The following is a 13,102-nucleotide window of genomic DNA, read 5'->3' as shown; positions in this document are numbered from 1 at the left end:
TGTAAAATAAAATAAAATAAATAAAATAAAAAAATAAATTCCCTCCTCTTGCTAAACCACCTTGAGGGATAAACCTATAAACAAACAAAAAAGAAAATAATGAATGTCGAGCAATAGCCGTGTTAGGGGGAAAACAGAGCTCCTGTACAAGGTGGGTAAATCCTGTATCTGCCCCACCCAACCCCAACTGTTTCTTCAACTATTAGTGAAGACTAGCGTCTGGGACCAAGACTCAAAACATATGATTAAAAAAAAAAATAACTTTCTTGAGCTGTTTGCAGCCTGGATACGAGGCTTGACCACATATTGGGCTTTCTGACACCTTCAGTCATGTATGAGTGTTATAAGTAGATCATTTGAAATCTTGACAGTTTTGGAAAATCCACCCAGTAATGGTTACCACATCCCTAGTAAATCAAGCTGGCTTTATTCAAAGCCCATTTCCTGTAGTTTCCAGATCTCAGGGCCTCACCCATATGTGAACACTCAACTCTAGTGGAAGGATGGAGGCCTTCTTTGCCTTTATCTCAAGAGGCAGGTGAATCACTCTTTTCTGTTGCAAACCTGGTTGACTTAGCCACTGTGGAAGTGAAAAGTCCTTAAACTTGCATCCAAACTGGGCTTCTGGACTCCGCTATCATCCCCCACCACTCCTTGTGACACTGCAAAGCCTGACAATCTGAGCAGTAGCTTCTCTCAAGAATTAAGCTTGGCTTTCATGTTTAAACTCACTCGAACCCTGCCATAGTTTCTCCTTTCTCCTGCCTCTCCCCAGGATGGGGTTTGTGGTGCAAAGAAAAAAAAAAGAAGAAGAAGAAGCTGAGCTTTTGCAAATTTTTAAAACATGGAAGTTCCTTGGCTTCTTTTATTAAAAAACTAACCAAGGAGTGACCTCACCCCCACACCTTTGCAGGTCCCCATAGGGATGGCCTACCGGTAAAGAGGGTGTTTGAGCCAGATGCTGTTGGGTTTGCATCTGAGTTCATCAGTTGCTATCTTTGTGATCTCAGGCAAGTTACCCAAAAAGACCTTGGTCCTTACTTTCACTCCTCTGCAAAATAGAGTCCATAAATCCTACTACATGAGGTTATTGGAAGGAATAAACAAAATGTCTTGTGTCTCACCAGGAGTCAGTTATAGGGTAGGAAGTTAATAAACCAAATATTCTATCTACTCCTCAAGTGATCCCTCACAGTCAAGAGTGCAGACTAGGAGAGAGAGCGTGGTGTGCTGGTAAAGCGGCTATATAGAGAGCAGGGGATTTGTTCCTTTTGCCAATTCCCAGGGTCTAAATGCTTCCACTGTGGCTGGTACCAAGCTGCCAAACTGACTGCAGAGCCCCTGAATGTCCAGAGTTGTCACAAGCTGGCTCTGATGCACCGCACAGCAAGGGGTTCGGAGACCCTGTAACTCAAGCCGCTGAAGAGCTCACCCTGGTTGGCCAGGATGTTTCAGGACCTTTCTCACATTGCTCAGGGCCTCGTGGGTACACAGGGAGCTGCTGTGGAAAGGATGCTCTTTCTCACTCTCAGAAAATGCGTTCCACATGGGAGCTGTCTGGGACTTTAAAGATAAGTAATTTTTGCTATAATCTCTTACCTGCATCTGTTACAAAGTGTACAAAGTGCTTTCATGTGTCCTAACTTTTTTGTCTCTCCATTGTGACAGGCCCAAACCTCAGGGCAAGTGCTTTGCCCAGGGCCACACAACATGGGTGTAGTTGAGTCTGAATTTGAACCTAGCACAGGGGACCCAGAGGCATCTGTTCTTGCCACCTGCCTCCTGAGCAGGTGCACAGCAGAGCCAGGCTGTCTGCTCAGTTTCACTCTGGAGATTAGTCTCCACTCACCTGGTTGGTGACCATCTTCATGGTGACCTGATGGCCCCGTTCAGGCTGGATCTCCCCAAGCAGAGCTCCTCCTCCTTGTCTTTGCTCCAGTAGGACTTCTTGATGTCACAGGGCTTGTTCATGGCTTCTATCCTCTCCTTATTAGGAGGAGCCAGGAAGGGTATCGGGTCCACAGTGTCCCCACATTTGCCTTTGTATCCACTGGGCATCTTGGCTTGGCTGAGGAGGAGCAGGAAGGAACCGAGGGTGGGAACCAGGACACCCCTGGGTGTTGCAGGGGAAAGCAAGGACAGCTTGCCAACTTGATACAGGCTGGAACCAAAATCCCGAGAGACGGAGATGGCATTTGCTTCTCTCATATCACTTTGCAAGTCATGGTGCTGTTAGGTCTTAATAACCAAGAATACAAAATAAGCTGATAGCTCCTCAGAGCTGTGTATCCCACGCTGACCACAAAATCCTTCTGCATCTGTCATTTCATGTGCTGCTCGTGCTGAGACGGAGGATCAGGAAGCTCCCTTGACGGAGGAGAAGATGAAGTCCAGGAGAGGTTAAACAAGAACTTTCAACCATGAAATGGGACAGGAAAACAATTACCACTTGTTTTGATACTTTCTTCCAGGTATGAACAGAGGCCGCAAACCACAGTAATCCCAGCACAGCTGTGGCTTGTCTCCAATAAAAATTACAACTATTCTCCTTTCATTTTAGCATGGTTACACACATCTCAAAATATTTGCCCTCATCCCAACTTGGAAATTACGGTCTTATTAGGCTCTAAGTTAAATGTTGTCATTTAAGTCTATTGAAAAAGAAGTACACTTACTCCTCTATCACAACTGATTTTTTAACACTTTGATGGTTACACTTCAATACTGTTGTTTTCTCTTGTAATCCTACAGTTATTTTATGCATTTTAAGCTGAGCAGGGCCCTCAGCCTTCCCTGGATGCTGAGTGGGTGGTGGTATAGCACGGTCATCTGTGTTCAGTGCCTCTGTTTGCTAGGATGGGGTTAAGTCTGGGCCTCTTGGCTGCAAACCCAGGCAGTTTTACTGAAGGAGAGAAACTGGGGACTCACTGGAGCAAAGAGGTAAGTCAAGGCTTCCCAGCTTGTCTTGAGGAGTGAGGAACCTTGTAGTTTCTGAAGGGTGTGGTTGTGAGCCCCTTAGCCAGTGGTGCTATTTTCAAGGCAAAGTACAGCCTTTACCTTTAAATAACCCAGCTGAGCATGGAGACCTCGACCGCGCTCCCCTTCCCCAGCCCTGCTGTATGAGCTCCAGCTTTCCCTTTGAGGGGCTCCCATGCTTCCAACGAGGTTGAGCCAGGACAGGCAAAACTGAGTGCTTTCAGCAATCCGTGGAGTTTGACTCAATTCTGGTTCGAGCTGGCCCATTGCGAAGAAAGTAGGGCTGAGAGGCAGAGGGTGGGAATTCGTCCCCTCATGGACCACGGTCCTTTTTAGCCATCTGGTGATACCACTGGATGGAATGTTTTAAATTCAGGTATAACAGTACATAGGATGACAAAGGGAACAAATGATATTAAAATAGATTTAACAACATTAAAACATGCATGATACAGTAATACATGTGCTTCTTTATTGGCCTGTCAAATAGCATGACTTGAAAGCAGGTCTCATAACCACCATAGTTTGAAGATTTAACAGTCTTTGGAGTTACCTGCAGAGTTGTAACATGGTATGAAAATATTGGTGACTTCCTTTGTTCACAAAGTCACAGGTGTTGCTAAGCTGTGATTTGTTGTGTTATAAAGAGAAGGAAATGATCCATTTCAGTTAGAGGACATGAAAATCATAATGAAATTGTTTTCCTATGAAGATCCTGCAGCTCAGGTTAAGAACTGTATGGAGTCCCCTTTCTGGGCAGCGCTGGACAGTGGGTCCTTGGCTTCTGCCATGAGTGTCTAGTCCTTCCATCACTTGGCTCTGCCTGGAGTCACCTTGGCAGCTGGTCACCTTGTTAGGCCTCCCCCACCTCCTGCGCCCTCTCTGGAAGGTACACTTGCTCCATATAAACTTCCTTTTGTCATTTGTTCCCCTGATGGCTCAACTGCATTATCACTTTGCTTCCTCATTTTCCGAGTTCTGTTTCATAAAAACAGGGAGAGGAAACCAAAATCCACAAGAAAAGGAAATACAAGTATCAGCAATGTAGATTAAAATACATTAGAGTTGTCATTGAAAACAAAACAGCTGCTGGGAGCTGGGCGCCTTTTAAATTGTTCTAGTAGGGGAGGAAGGGTGGGAAATTCCCCTTGGTTTCTTCCAGTCAGGCTGTTCATTGTTTGTTTTAACGGTGGGTTTGCTCGAGCACCACAAGCTAAGATAGCTAGTGATGTCCTGGCCTGATCACGGACCCCCGGACAAGGTACTGCCTCTGACACCAGTTCCACCCTTCTCAGTGGCCTCCACCTCCTGTTCAGTCATGCCCCTACCTCCCAGACACCCCTGCAGCCAAATCACGCCTGTTCCCCCAGAAAACAGCTCTTCCCAAGCATTTTTGATAACCTAAACCTGTACAAACCACAAACAGGAACAACTCAGCTCACAAAATATGAAAGCTGAAAGGGCCCTCAGAGGAAAGAGATGCATTTGAGTGCGGGAAGGGCAGGGCAGGGCAGGGCAGGGCCAGGCTGAGCCAGCGTGATCCAGTGCCTGCCCATCCCCTCAGACACTCCTGAGCAAAGCTGAAACGAGAAATTAACAAGGAGAGACAGGATGCAGTGAAGTGGGGCTGGCCTGCTTCTGCCTCACTGCAAAAGCTGCGTAAAGCCCAGCAGTCATCTCCTTCCCTCATAGGTCCAGGTCCCTTAGAGCTTTGATTGAGCCCCCCAACTCTGCAGCCCCCAGGGCAGGCAGTTACCCCTCAAATGCTCAGCTGCTAATTCCCTTTGCTTATCTCTCATCATTTCATCTACTTTTCTTAGGGGATCCTACTAGTCATCCTAGCCCCTCTTCCCCCAGTGTCCCTATGGTACCCACTTGAGACCACACTGGAAGAGACTGGGTGCCCAGCAGAGGCTGGCCATTCCTTTTTATACTTATCCAACAGGTCTGAGCTAGGAAAACCTTAAAAAGGAAAAGCCCCCTAAGTGCTCTAGCAGCTTAGCTGGCCGAACCTTCCAGGACCTGCCTGGCTGCTCTTGGGTCCCTTGGGTGGTGGTGGGGGGGGAGGGTAATCAATGAGTGCCTTGCTTCTAGGACACTTGCCTTCCTCCCACTGTCCTTGTGGGGAAACTGATGACCTCAGCCCAGGGGTTCAGGCTGTGAGCAGAAATAGAACAGCTGGCCAATGAGTTTTCCTCCTGAAGCTATGACTGCATGAAGGGGGTCTGGCCCTCAAGGAGGAAGACCCGAGTTGAGTCATTCAAGGTCTTTGGCATGCATGAGCCTGAATAACCAATTGGCTCAGGCAGGAAGGCCAGTGTGTGCTTGGGCTTCATGCAGGTGGTCATGACCATGGGCCTTCCCTGGCATGTCAGTGCCTCAGAGGACAGGAATGCGGTGCAGGGACTTTCTTCCTGGCATCTGTCATCAAGCTACCTCCATCCCCCATGTCACTAATTCACTATTTTTTTTAATTGAGATGAAATAAACATAACACAAAATGCACCATTTTAAGTGACTAAATCAATGGTGTTTAGTGTATTCACAGTGTTGTACATTTAACACTTTTAATTTTAAAACATTTCATCAGCTGAAGAATAATCCATTAAACTTTCTTCCTGAGCCTCAGTAACCAGCAACCTGCTTTCTCTCTGTTCTAGGTGGTTTTATTGTTCTAGGCATTTCATATGAGAGGTTCATACAATAGATGACTTTTTGTGTCTGGCTGCTTTTATTTAGCTTGTTTTCAAAGTTTGTCTACACTGTAACACACGCAGCCCTTCCTTCTGTGTTGAGGCCGAACAATCTCCCTTTGTAAGTGTACACACCGTGGCCTCTTTCTCCATTCATCCATGGATGAACATTTGAGCTCTTCCTACCTTCAGGCTTTGTGTATAGGGCTGTCATGAACATTACAAGCACTGAGCACATGTTTTCAGTTCTTTTGCATATTTACTTATTGGAAATCTGGGATTGCTGGACCAGGTGGTAACTATGTTTACCTTTTTTAGGACCCAACAGTAGTTCAATCACTACATTTTCACCTGAAATTCACGTGGGTTCCAGTTCTTCCATATCTGTGCCCACACGTTATTTTCTGGGTTATGACCATCTTAGCAGGTGTGAAGTGGTATCCTGTGGCTCTTAGCACACTTCCCTAATGGCCAATGATGCTGAACATCTGTTCATGTGCTTGTGGGCCATTTGCATATTTGTTTTTGAAGAACTACCTTTCAAAATACTTTACCCATTCTTCAGTCAGGTTGTTTGTCTTTCTGTTGTTGAATTATAGGAGTTTTAACACATTTTGGATATTAGACCTTTACTAAATGTCCTTTCATGCACAAATATTAATTTGAATGAAGTTTAATATATCTTTTTTTTGTCATGTGTGCTTTTAGTGTCATATTTCAAAAGCCAAATTCAAGGTCATGAAGACTTATACTCTTGAAGGAAAAAGGAACCCCCTTGAGTACAAAACTGATTTTTTTGTGCATGCGTACCTCTGGTTTCTTGGAAACCAACCTTAAGCCCAAAGAACCTTGTATTTAGCACCTGCAAATGTTTTCCCAGATGTTTTATTAGAAAAAGTATTGTAAAGCTGTATTTATTTATTTAAAAACATTTTATTTTAAAGCTTTGGCCAAAGGCTAATAAGCCATGGCTCTGAATTCATAGAAAGCATAATCTGTCTAAATACCTCACCCCTGAAATGAACCTCACTTCTCCAGGGCTGGGCCTCAGTTTCCCCAAAGGTAAACCTGCCTGGGCTCTGAGATGTTTCTGGCTTACTCCCACATGATCTTCACTGGCAAGTGAAAGCAGGGACCAGTAAGAAGAAGGGGGGCCTGCCTTATGACTCTGGAGGGGATCTTCTCAAAATGCAGGTTTTCAGTCCAGGCCCCAACAGGAAAGAACACAGCCCAACAGGGCTACTATGTAGAGTTCAATGAAGGGGCGGGTGACAATGATGAAGTACATTATGGGAGCCCAAAGGAGTATGGTGGGGGCCCCCTCTACACACACACATACCACACACATACATGCACACAGAGGTGATTAGGAAGCTCCATGACTTGGATATTGTAGAAACAGCATGGTCTTTAGAGGGAAGAAGCAGCTACTACCCAGCCAGACCAGCAGGACCAGGGATCACCTGCCTCCACATCTGCTCACGCATCTCCTTTGGCCAAATCCAACTGGAGGCCTGGAAGCAGGGCCCCCAGGAGGTAGCAGGTAGAGGTCAACCTGTTGGGACCAGGATAGGGAGACCAAGGGCAGCAAATGGATCTGGAACCCCTTTGGTCTCCTCACAGAAGGGAGTAACAGATTGACATCCTAGAAAATTACACTTCAGTAAGTATGCTTGGTCTAGGGAAGGACTTCAAGTTAATTTTAAGCTGACTTCCAACTTCCAAAAGTTGATTCATGCAGTGCTCTTTCAAAATACAGTTAATAATCACACCAGACTTGAATCATCTGATTCATAAAGAGATGTGGGGGATGTTTGGCGCAGACTTTCTAAAGCAGGCAAGTTGACTTCAGCCCCCTAAGGGAGAATATTCCCTGGGGTTATGGGTTGGTGTTGGTACAACAATAAAAACAATGAACACCTCTGTCCATTAGCTTATTTCAGTCCTTCTGACAACAGGGACAGATGGGTGAGGCAAGTGAGTAACCACCTGCTTTTAGCAGATGAGAAAACAGGCTCAGAGGGGTGAAGAAATTTGCCCAAGGACACACAATGAGTCAGCATCTCAGACATGGCTCTGTTTTTCTTCCGATCTCTTATCATTGTTCAAGAATGCACTTGAAATCAGGGTCTACCCCCTGATTTCTGGGCTCTTCCCCTCATAGAATGTAAGCATGGCAAAGACAAAGGCTTAGTCACCAAGAGGCAGTAGAGTGGGGTGGCCGGGAACTTGGACTCTGCAACAGGACTCTCAGTTTGCCCTTTACTGGCTCTGTGACCTCTTCATGCTCCACTTTGCTTTTCTGTTTAAAACAGGGATAACAGTGGTACTTTCAAATAGGCTTGCTATGAGAATTAAATGAGTTCACACATATAATGTGTAATATGACGGGAGCACAAGCACAGTGCTCTGTCCAGGTGGTAGTCAAAGAGGGATTGTTCTGGAGCTCCACCTCTAGAAGCCCTGGACTTGGCAGTGATGGAGGGTGGGGCACGGTCTCCAGGCGGCCAGGCTTAGGACAAAGCGCTGCTAGCCCTTATGTATCAGTCTCTCCCCTCCTTCCTTCCTTTAGTTCCTTGTTCAGCTCTAGGATTCGCTAGACCCTAGCAATGATAGGCCATTAACTATTCATTTTTTCTAATTTCCAGGAGTGCATTGTTACCCCTGGAGCTCTGGTGGGGAAACACCTTTGACCTCTGGTGATGAGCACAGCAGGGAGGGAGGAGGAGAGGGGAGTTAAAGGTGGAGGAAGGACGCTGTGACCCATCCTGTGCCTGCTCCACTTCTGCGCTGATAGGGGTCAAGACCTGTGTGAAGGCCCCTGCGCCTGAGATTGGACTGTCCACTCATAGTGGACAGTTGCGTGTGAGTGGGACATGGTCCTCCCTCTTTGATTAACATGAGGCTGGGGTCCGGTCCAATTAAATGCAAAATGTTGGCTCTTCTAGAATAGCCTTAGAACGCAGAAACCTCTCAAATGAAAGGAGTTCCCTGGCTTTGAGCCTTACTTCTTATCTTAGGCAGACAACCTCTATGAGCCTCTATTTTGACACCATAGTGGGAATAAAAACAATAATAACAGCTATCCTCCCAGAATAGATGAAATGATCATTGAGATTATGAACTTGAAATACTTAAACAAATGTTTAATCATTGTCAACTAGTGATGCTGATCCAATGATCTTTTCCTGTGTTCAGTTGCCATCCACATAGCTTCTTTGTATGGAGTTTTTGGTTCACTTAAAAAAGTCATCAGGTAGTTTGTTTCTTTATTATTGAGTTGTGAGCGTTGTTTAGATAGTCTAGTACTAGTGCATAGATGGTTATGTGCTTGGTAAATATTTTCTCCTGATCTGTGATGTCTCTTGAAAATGCTTATGTTGTAACATATTGCCTACATAATTAATAAGAGTCTCACCAAATCACTCCAAAATGGGGACCCTAAGAAATTCTACCTCCATTTATTTCTGCATATCTCTCAGGCTGCTCCCCCAGACCATGGTGGGCTCTTGTGAGCAAAGTCAAGGGTTGGAGCAGTGAACATTTGACTCTGCCTGGTTGTAGGAGGGGAGGGAAGAGAATGGAAATACATTTATAATGCGTCGTTGCTTCTAGCTGGTTTCTGCGATGCCCACAGCAATCTGATCCCTGTCTCCCCAGGGAGCATCTCGAGGCTGCCTCTTGGGGATCTCAGCACCACATTCCACATGGCTTGGGTGTGCAGGTTATTGTTAGGTTGTTGGGCTCTAGGGTGTTCCTGTTCAGGAACCCTCTGCTCTGGAGAAGGGCAGTGGAGACAAACCCAGGCTGCTGGTCCTGACCCTGCCTCTGTGACCCGTCTCTCATTAGGTACTGCCCACCCCGGACTCAGCCCCTTGGGAGATCTCTTTATCAGCCCCCCCAATTCTATCCTCATCCCTCCCCCCTTCGCTTCTTCCCCTTATAACTGTCTCCCATTCTTTCCTCCTCCTTCCTTCCTCCTCTTCTCTTCCTCTTTTCTTTCAGGCAGCTCTGAACTGACTTTCCATAAAGGGAGCATAAGGGAAAATTCTCTAGGAAATTATTATTTGAGGTGATCCAACAAGTTGTGAGAATGAAAAGTTGGAAACAACCTAACTAAATCCGTTTAGAGGTTAGTTGATAAAGCAAAATACAAATAGTGTGAAATTAAAGGAGTGTGTGCTTTTTAAGTGGATGATGTAAATTCATATTTGTTAGCAGGGACCAACAACCGTAGCATACTTTTGGGTTAAAAAAAGGTTCTAGAACAACTCAAACCCATTTTTGCGAAATGACATCTGCATGAACAGATGCACCAGAGCTCATCTGAAAGGATGCTCAGCCAGGTGATCATGCCCTCGGCTCAGCACTGGAGATTCCAGGTGACACTTTTTGGTCAAAGCCTCTTTAAACAGTGTTGCCTGAAGTTTTTTTTTTTCCCAGTGAAAAGGACTATTTTTAGGATCTGAAATTATTTTTTTAGGAAAAAAAGAAAACAAATATTAGTCAGTTGTGTCTCAAAAGGATCCTTTTGGTTTTGCCCCAGGGTAGTGGGCGGAGGGTACTTCCTGGCCAGCTCCAGCTCCCGCTCCCACATTCCCAGCTGTTGTTTGCTGCATTGGCAGGAGGGGATTAGTACCCTCCCAGGAGGGCTTCGGGAGGAAGCCTTGGCAGGTGGAGGAAAGTTCACGATGTGCTCCTTGAAGGCCAAACATGGTCCTTGAGCCTGGCCCCAGAAATAGCTCCTGGTGCCAGAGACCCTTGGAATTCTGCAGGGTCATCTCAGGGAGGGGAAAGCCTGAGGTGGTCACTACCAGAAACAACCCATCTGAAATGGACAACGGAGTCCATCCGGGACAGGCTCCTCTGAACACAGTGTCTGGGTTTGGGGAAGAAAACAAGCGGGACCCTGGGCAAGGAGTTCTCCAAAGCCAGCCCAGCTTGAAGAGCCTTTGATTCCAGCCAACTGGAGAATTCCATGGAACCCTGGAAATAGATTTCCAGGAGATGGATTTCTCCAGCAGCTCCTCCTTCTGCATTTAAATCTATACTTATATCTCAATTTAATTCTGTTTGGCACTAAAATGCCATTTTCATTTTACTATCTCAAAAATCTTTCCAACTACCGTTATCCCTGATATCTCTTTTTCCAAAGGAGAGTCTTGACTTTCTGTGAATCTCCCAAAGTCAAATAAAGTCTGATGCCTAAAAAAAATCAGATGGATCTGAACCTCAACTCAGGTGGGTAATCTGTCATCCATCAGCCCATTCATCATCTACCCATTCAGCCATTCAGCCATCATCGGTCACCCATCACCCATCCATCCATCATCCATCCAGCATGGTTTACACTTCTTCTGGGGACAGGGACCCAGCTGGAATGAATCTTGGCTCTACCCTCCTTATTATGTTCCTGGACCTTGTGAGGACACCATGTTCCCCACAGAGCCAACCTGGAAGTAGGAGCATCATACTAGACTTTGAATACCGACCTTATTTCCTTATCCTGGATAATGACACTAGCTACTGTACCAGGCTGTTTCACAGGTAGGTAGGTAACAATAAGTATTAGAGTTTAAGAGTGACGTGAGTTCCTCAGCAACAGAACTCTGTCTGGTTTACTTTGTAGAGCCCAGCCCAGAGCGCCAAGTGGTGGCTCCCTGATGGAGCCTTGTTTGTGGCCGAGCTCCTGTGGCCCCCTAGTACCAGCGGGCAGCCACATGTGACCCTGGACTCTGGTCCTGTACACTGTCTCCAGAACTCCAGAAAAGAAAATGCTGAGGAGTCAGGTGTTTGAGAAAACTTAGGCGCTATGGAGATGAACCAGCCCATTAGATAAGATACTGTTACAGGGTAGCCCAGAGTGCACTGGACCGCTTGTCTGTGGGGCCTCACCTGCGTGCTTAAAATTCAGTTATACTGCAGGTACACACAAAAGGGTCAAAATGGGTTTATTTACAAAAAGGGGAAAGGAAGAGGAAATAACCCAGGGAAAGAGAGCAGGATACAAAGTAACTGGAATACCTTACTGGCTTGGCTGACTGAAAACACTGAGTCACGCAGTCCAGAGAGCTGTTTCTGAGCGAGAAAGGGAGAGAGCCAATGGCTCCCTATTTATCCCCCAATGTCCCAGAATTCCTGCTTAGCCCCACCCTTGGGCCCTCGCAGTTCTCCCCCTGGTACTGCTGGGAGTTGTAGTTCCCAATCACTGGAGTAGGGGGTGGAGTCCACAAGACTGCAGAGTTCCTTTAGGACATCCTTCCCCTTACCACCACCACTGTGGAGTAATTTGGCTCTGGCTTTGCCAGAGAGCTCCCACACCTGATAAGTAGGAACCTTTGGTTCCTTTTGGCTGTCCTCCCCCTCACCCCAGCTCCCTCTTTTCCTTTTCTTAAGATTCCCTTTCTTCTTCCTCTCCTGGTTCTGGGCAAACTGTCTGCCAAGAATCTAAAATTGCTCCTTAAGGGTCAGCATCCTGGAAAATTAGAGTCCTCTCCCTCAGGCCCTGTGGCCTTTCTGACACAGGTGTATACACACAGACAGGCAGGCAGAAGCACACACAAGCTGGCACATGCAGAGGCTGAGGGTATTGACAGTTGTGTTTGTCAGAAGCCTGTGAATCCTAAAGACTGAGCCCAAGCACAAAATCATGCCTGAATCCCCCGAGGAACTGAGTCAGCTATTCACTTCTGGGTATTTTTATAAAAGGCTTTTTATATTAATGATATAATGCATGGTTTGAGAAGGATATGAGCACTGCCTACAGTGGGATCCTGGGTGCATCCCGGGAGAGGGGGGGGAGCCCTCACACAGTGTGGGTGGTGGGAGAGCCTGGCCTTGGGACCAGCACGCCCATCCATGCATCCAGCAAATACAATGAAGCTGATTCTGGCAGGGGAGTAAAGTGCCCTCACGCACTTCACTGTCTAGGAGGAGCTGGACCAAGAAGCCAGCGAGTAAAGTTGCATCAAGTGCTAGTGAGTGCTGCTAGTGAGAACTAAGTCCAATGGGAGTGCAAGTTGCAGTGAGGTTGGACAGGGTGGCCAGGAATGGTCTTTAAAACAGAGACCTGAAGGAAGCAGGGAGGCACAGGAAACAGCAGTGAATTGGCTTGAGGTGTTGGAGGAACAGGGAGCAGGCCCAAGCCTGGGGCTGGGGTTGCTGGAGTGAGGTCAGAGGAACTTGATGGTGGGGTGGGGTGGGGCAGACCTGGAAGGGTCTGGAAGCCATTGTAGGGAGGTTGAGGTGGCCTAGCCTGACTTAAATTTTACTTCCCTGGCTGGCTGTGGGGATTGGCAGAAGGGGTGCAGGCTTGGGTCCCAGGTGGCAGATTGTGTCAGATGCTGTGGGCAGAATGGGGAGGCCTCCAACCACCCTTCAGCAACCTTGGATCTGGCAGGCGCTGTAATGTGCTACCTCTTCTGCCACCCCCT

At 46.7% G+C, this 13,102-nt stretch overlaps 1 protein-coding gene across 1 annotated transcript in view; it reads right to left on the bottom strand.

Annotated features, from left to right (window-relative positions):
• LOC101621832 (myosin-16-like) overlaps positions 1-2,058 on the bottom strand; it is a 30,820-nt gene extending 28,762 nt beyond the window's left edge. Inside the window, 2 exon segments of the mRNA XM_012731638.1 lie at positions 1,850-1,920; positions 1,923-2,058. Of these exon segments, the coding sequence (XP_012587092.1) occupies positions 1,850-1,920; positions 1,923-2,058 (207 nt within the window).
• Positions 2,059-13,102: the final 11,044 nt, after the last annotated feature.

The sequence above is a fragment of the Condylura cristata genome, unplaced genomic scaffold, assembly GCF_000260355.1.
Source record: "Condylura cristata isolate star-nosed mole 26May11 unplaced genomic scaffold, ConCri1.0 scaffold00032, whole genome shotgun sequence".
Taxonomy (NCBI): Eukaryota; Metazoa; Chordata; class Mammalia; order Eulipotyphla; family Talpidae; genus Condylura; species Condylura cristata.
This window is presented reverse-complemented; position numbering and strand designations above follow the sequence as displayed.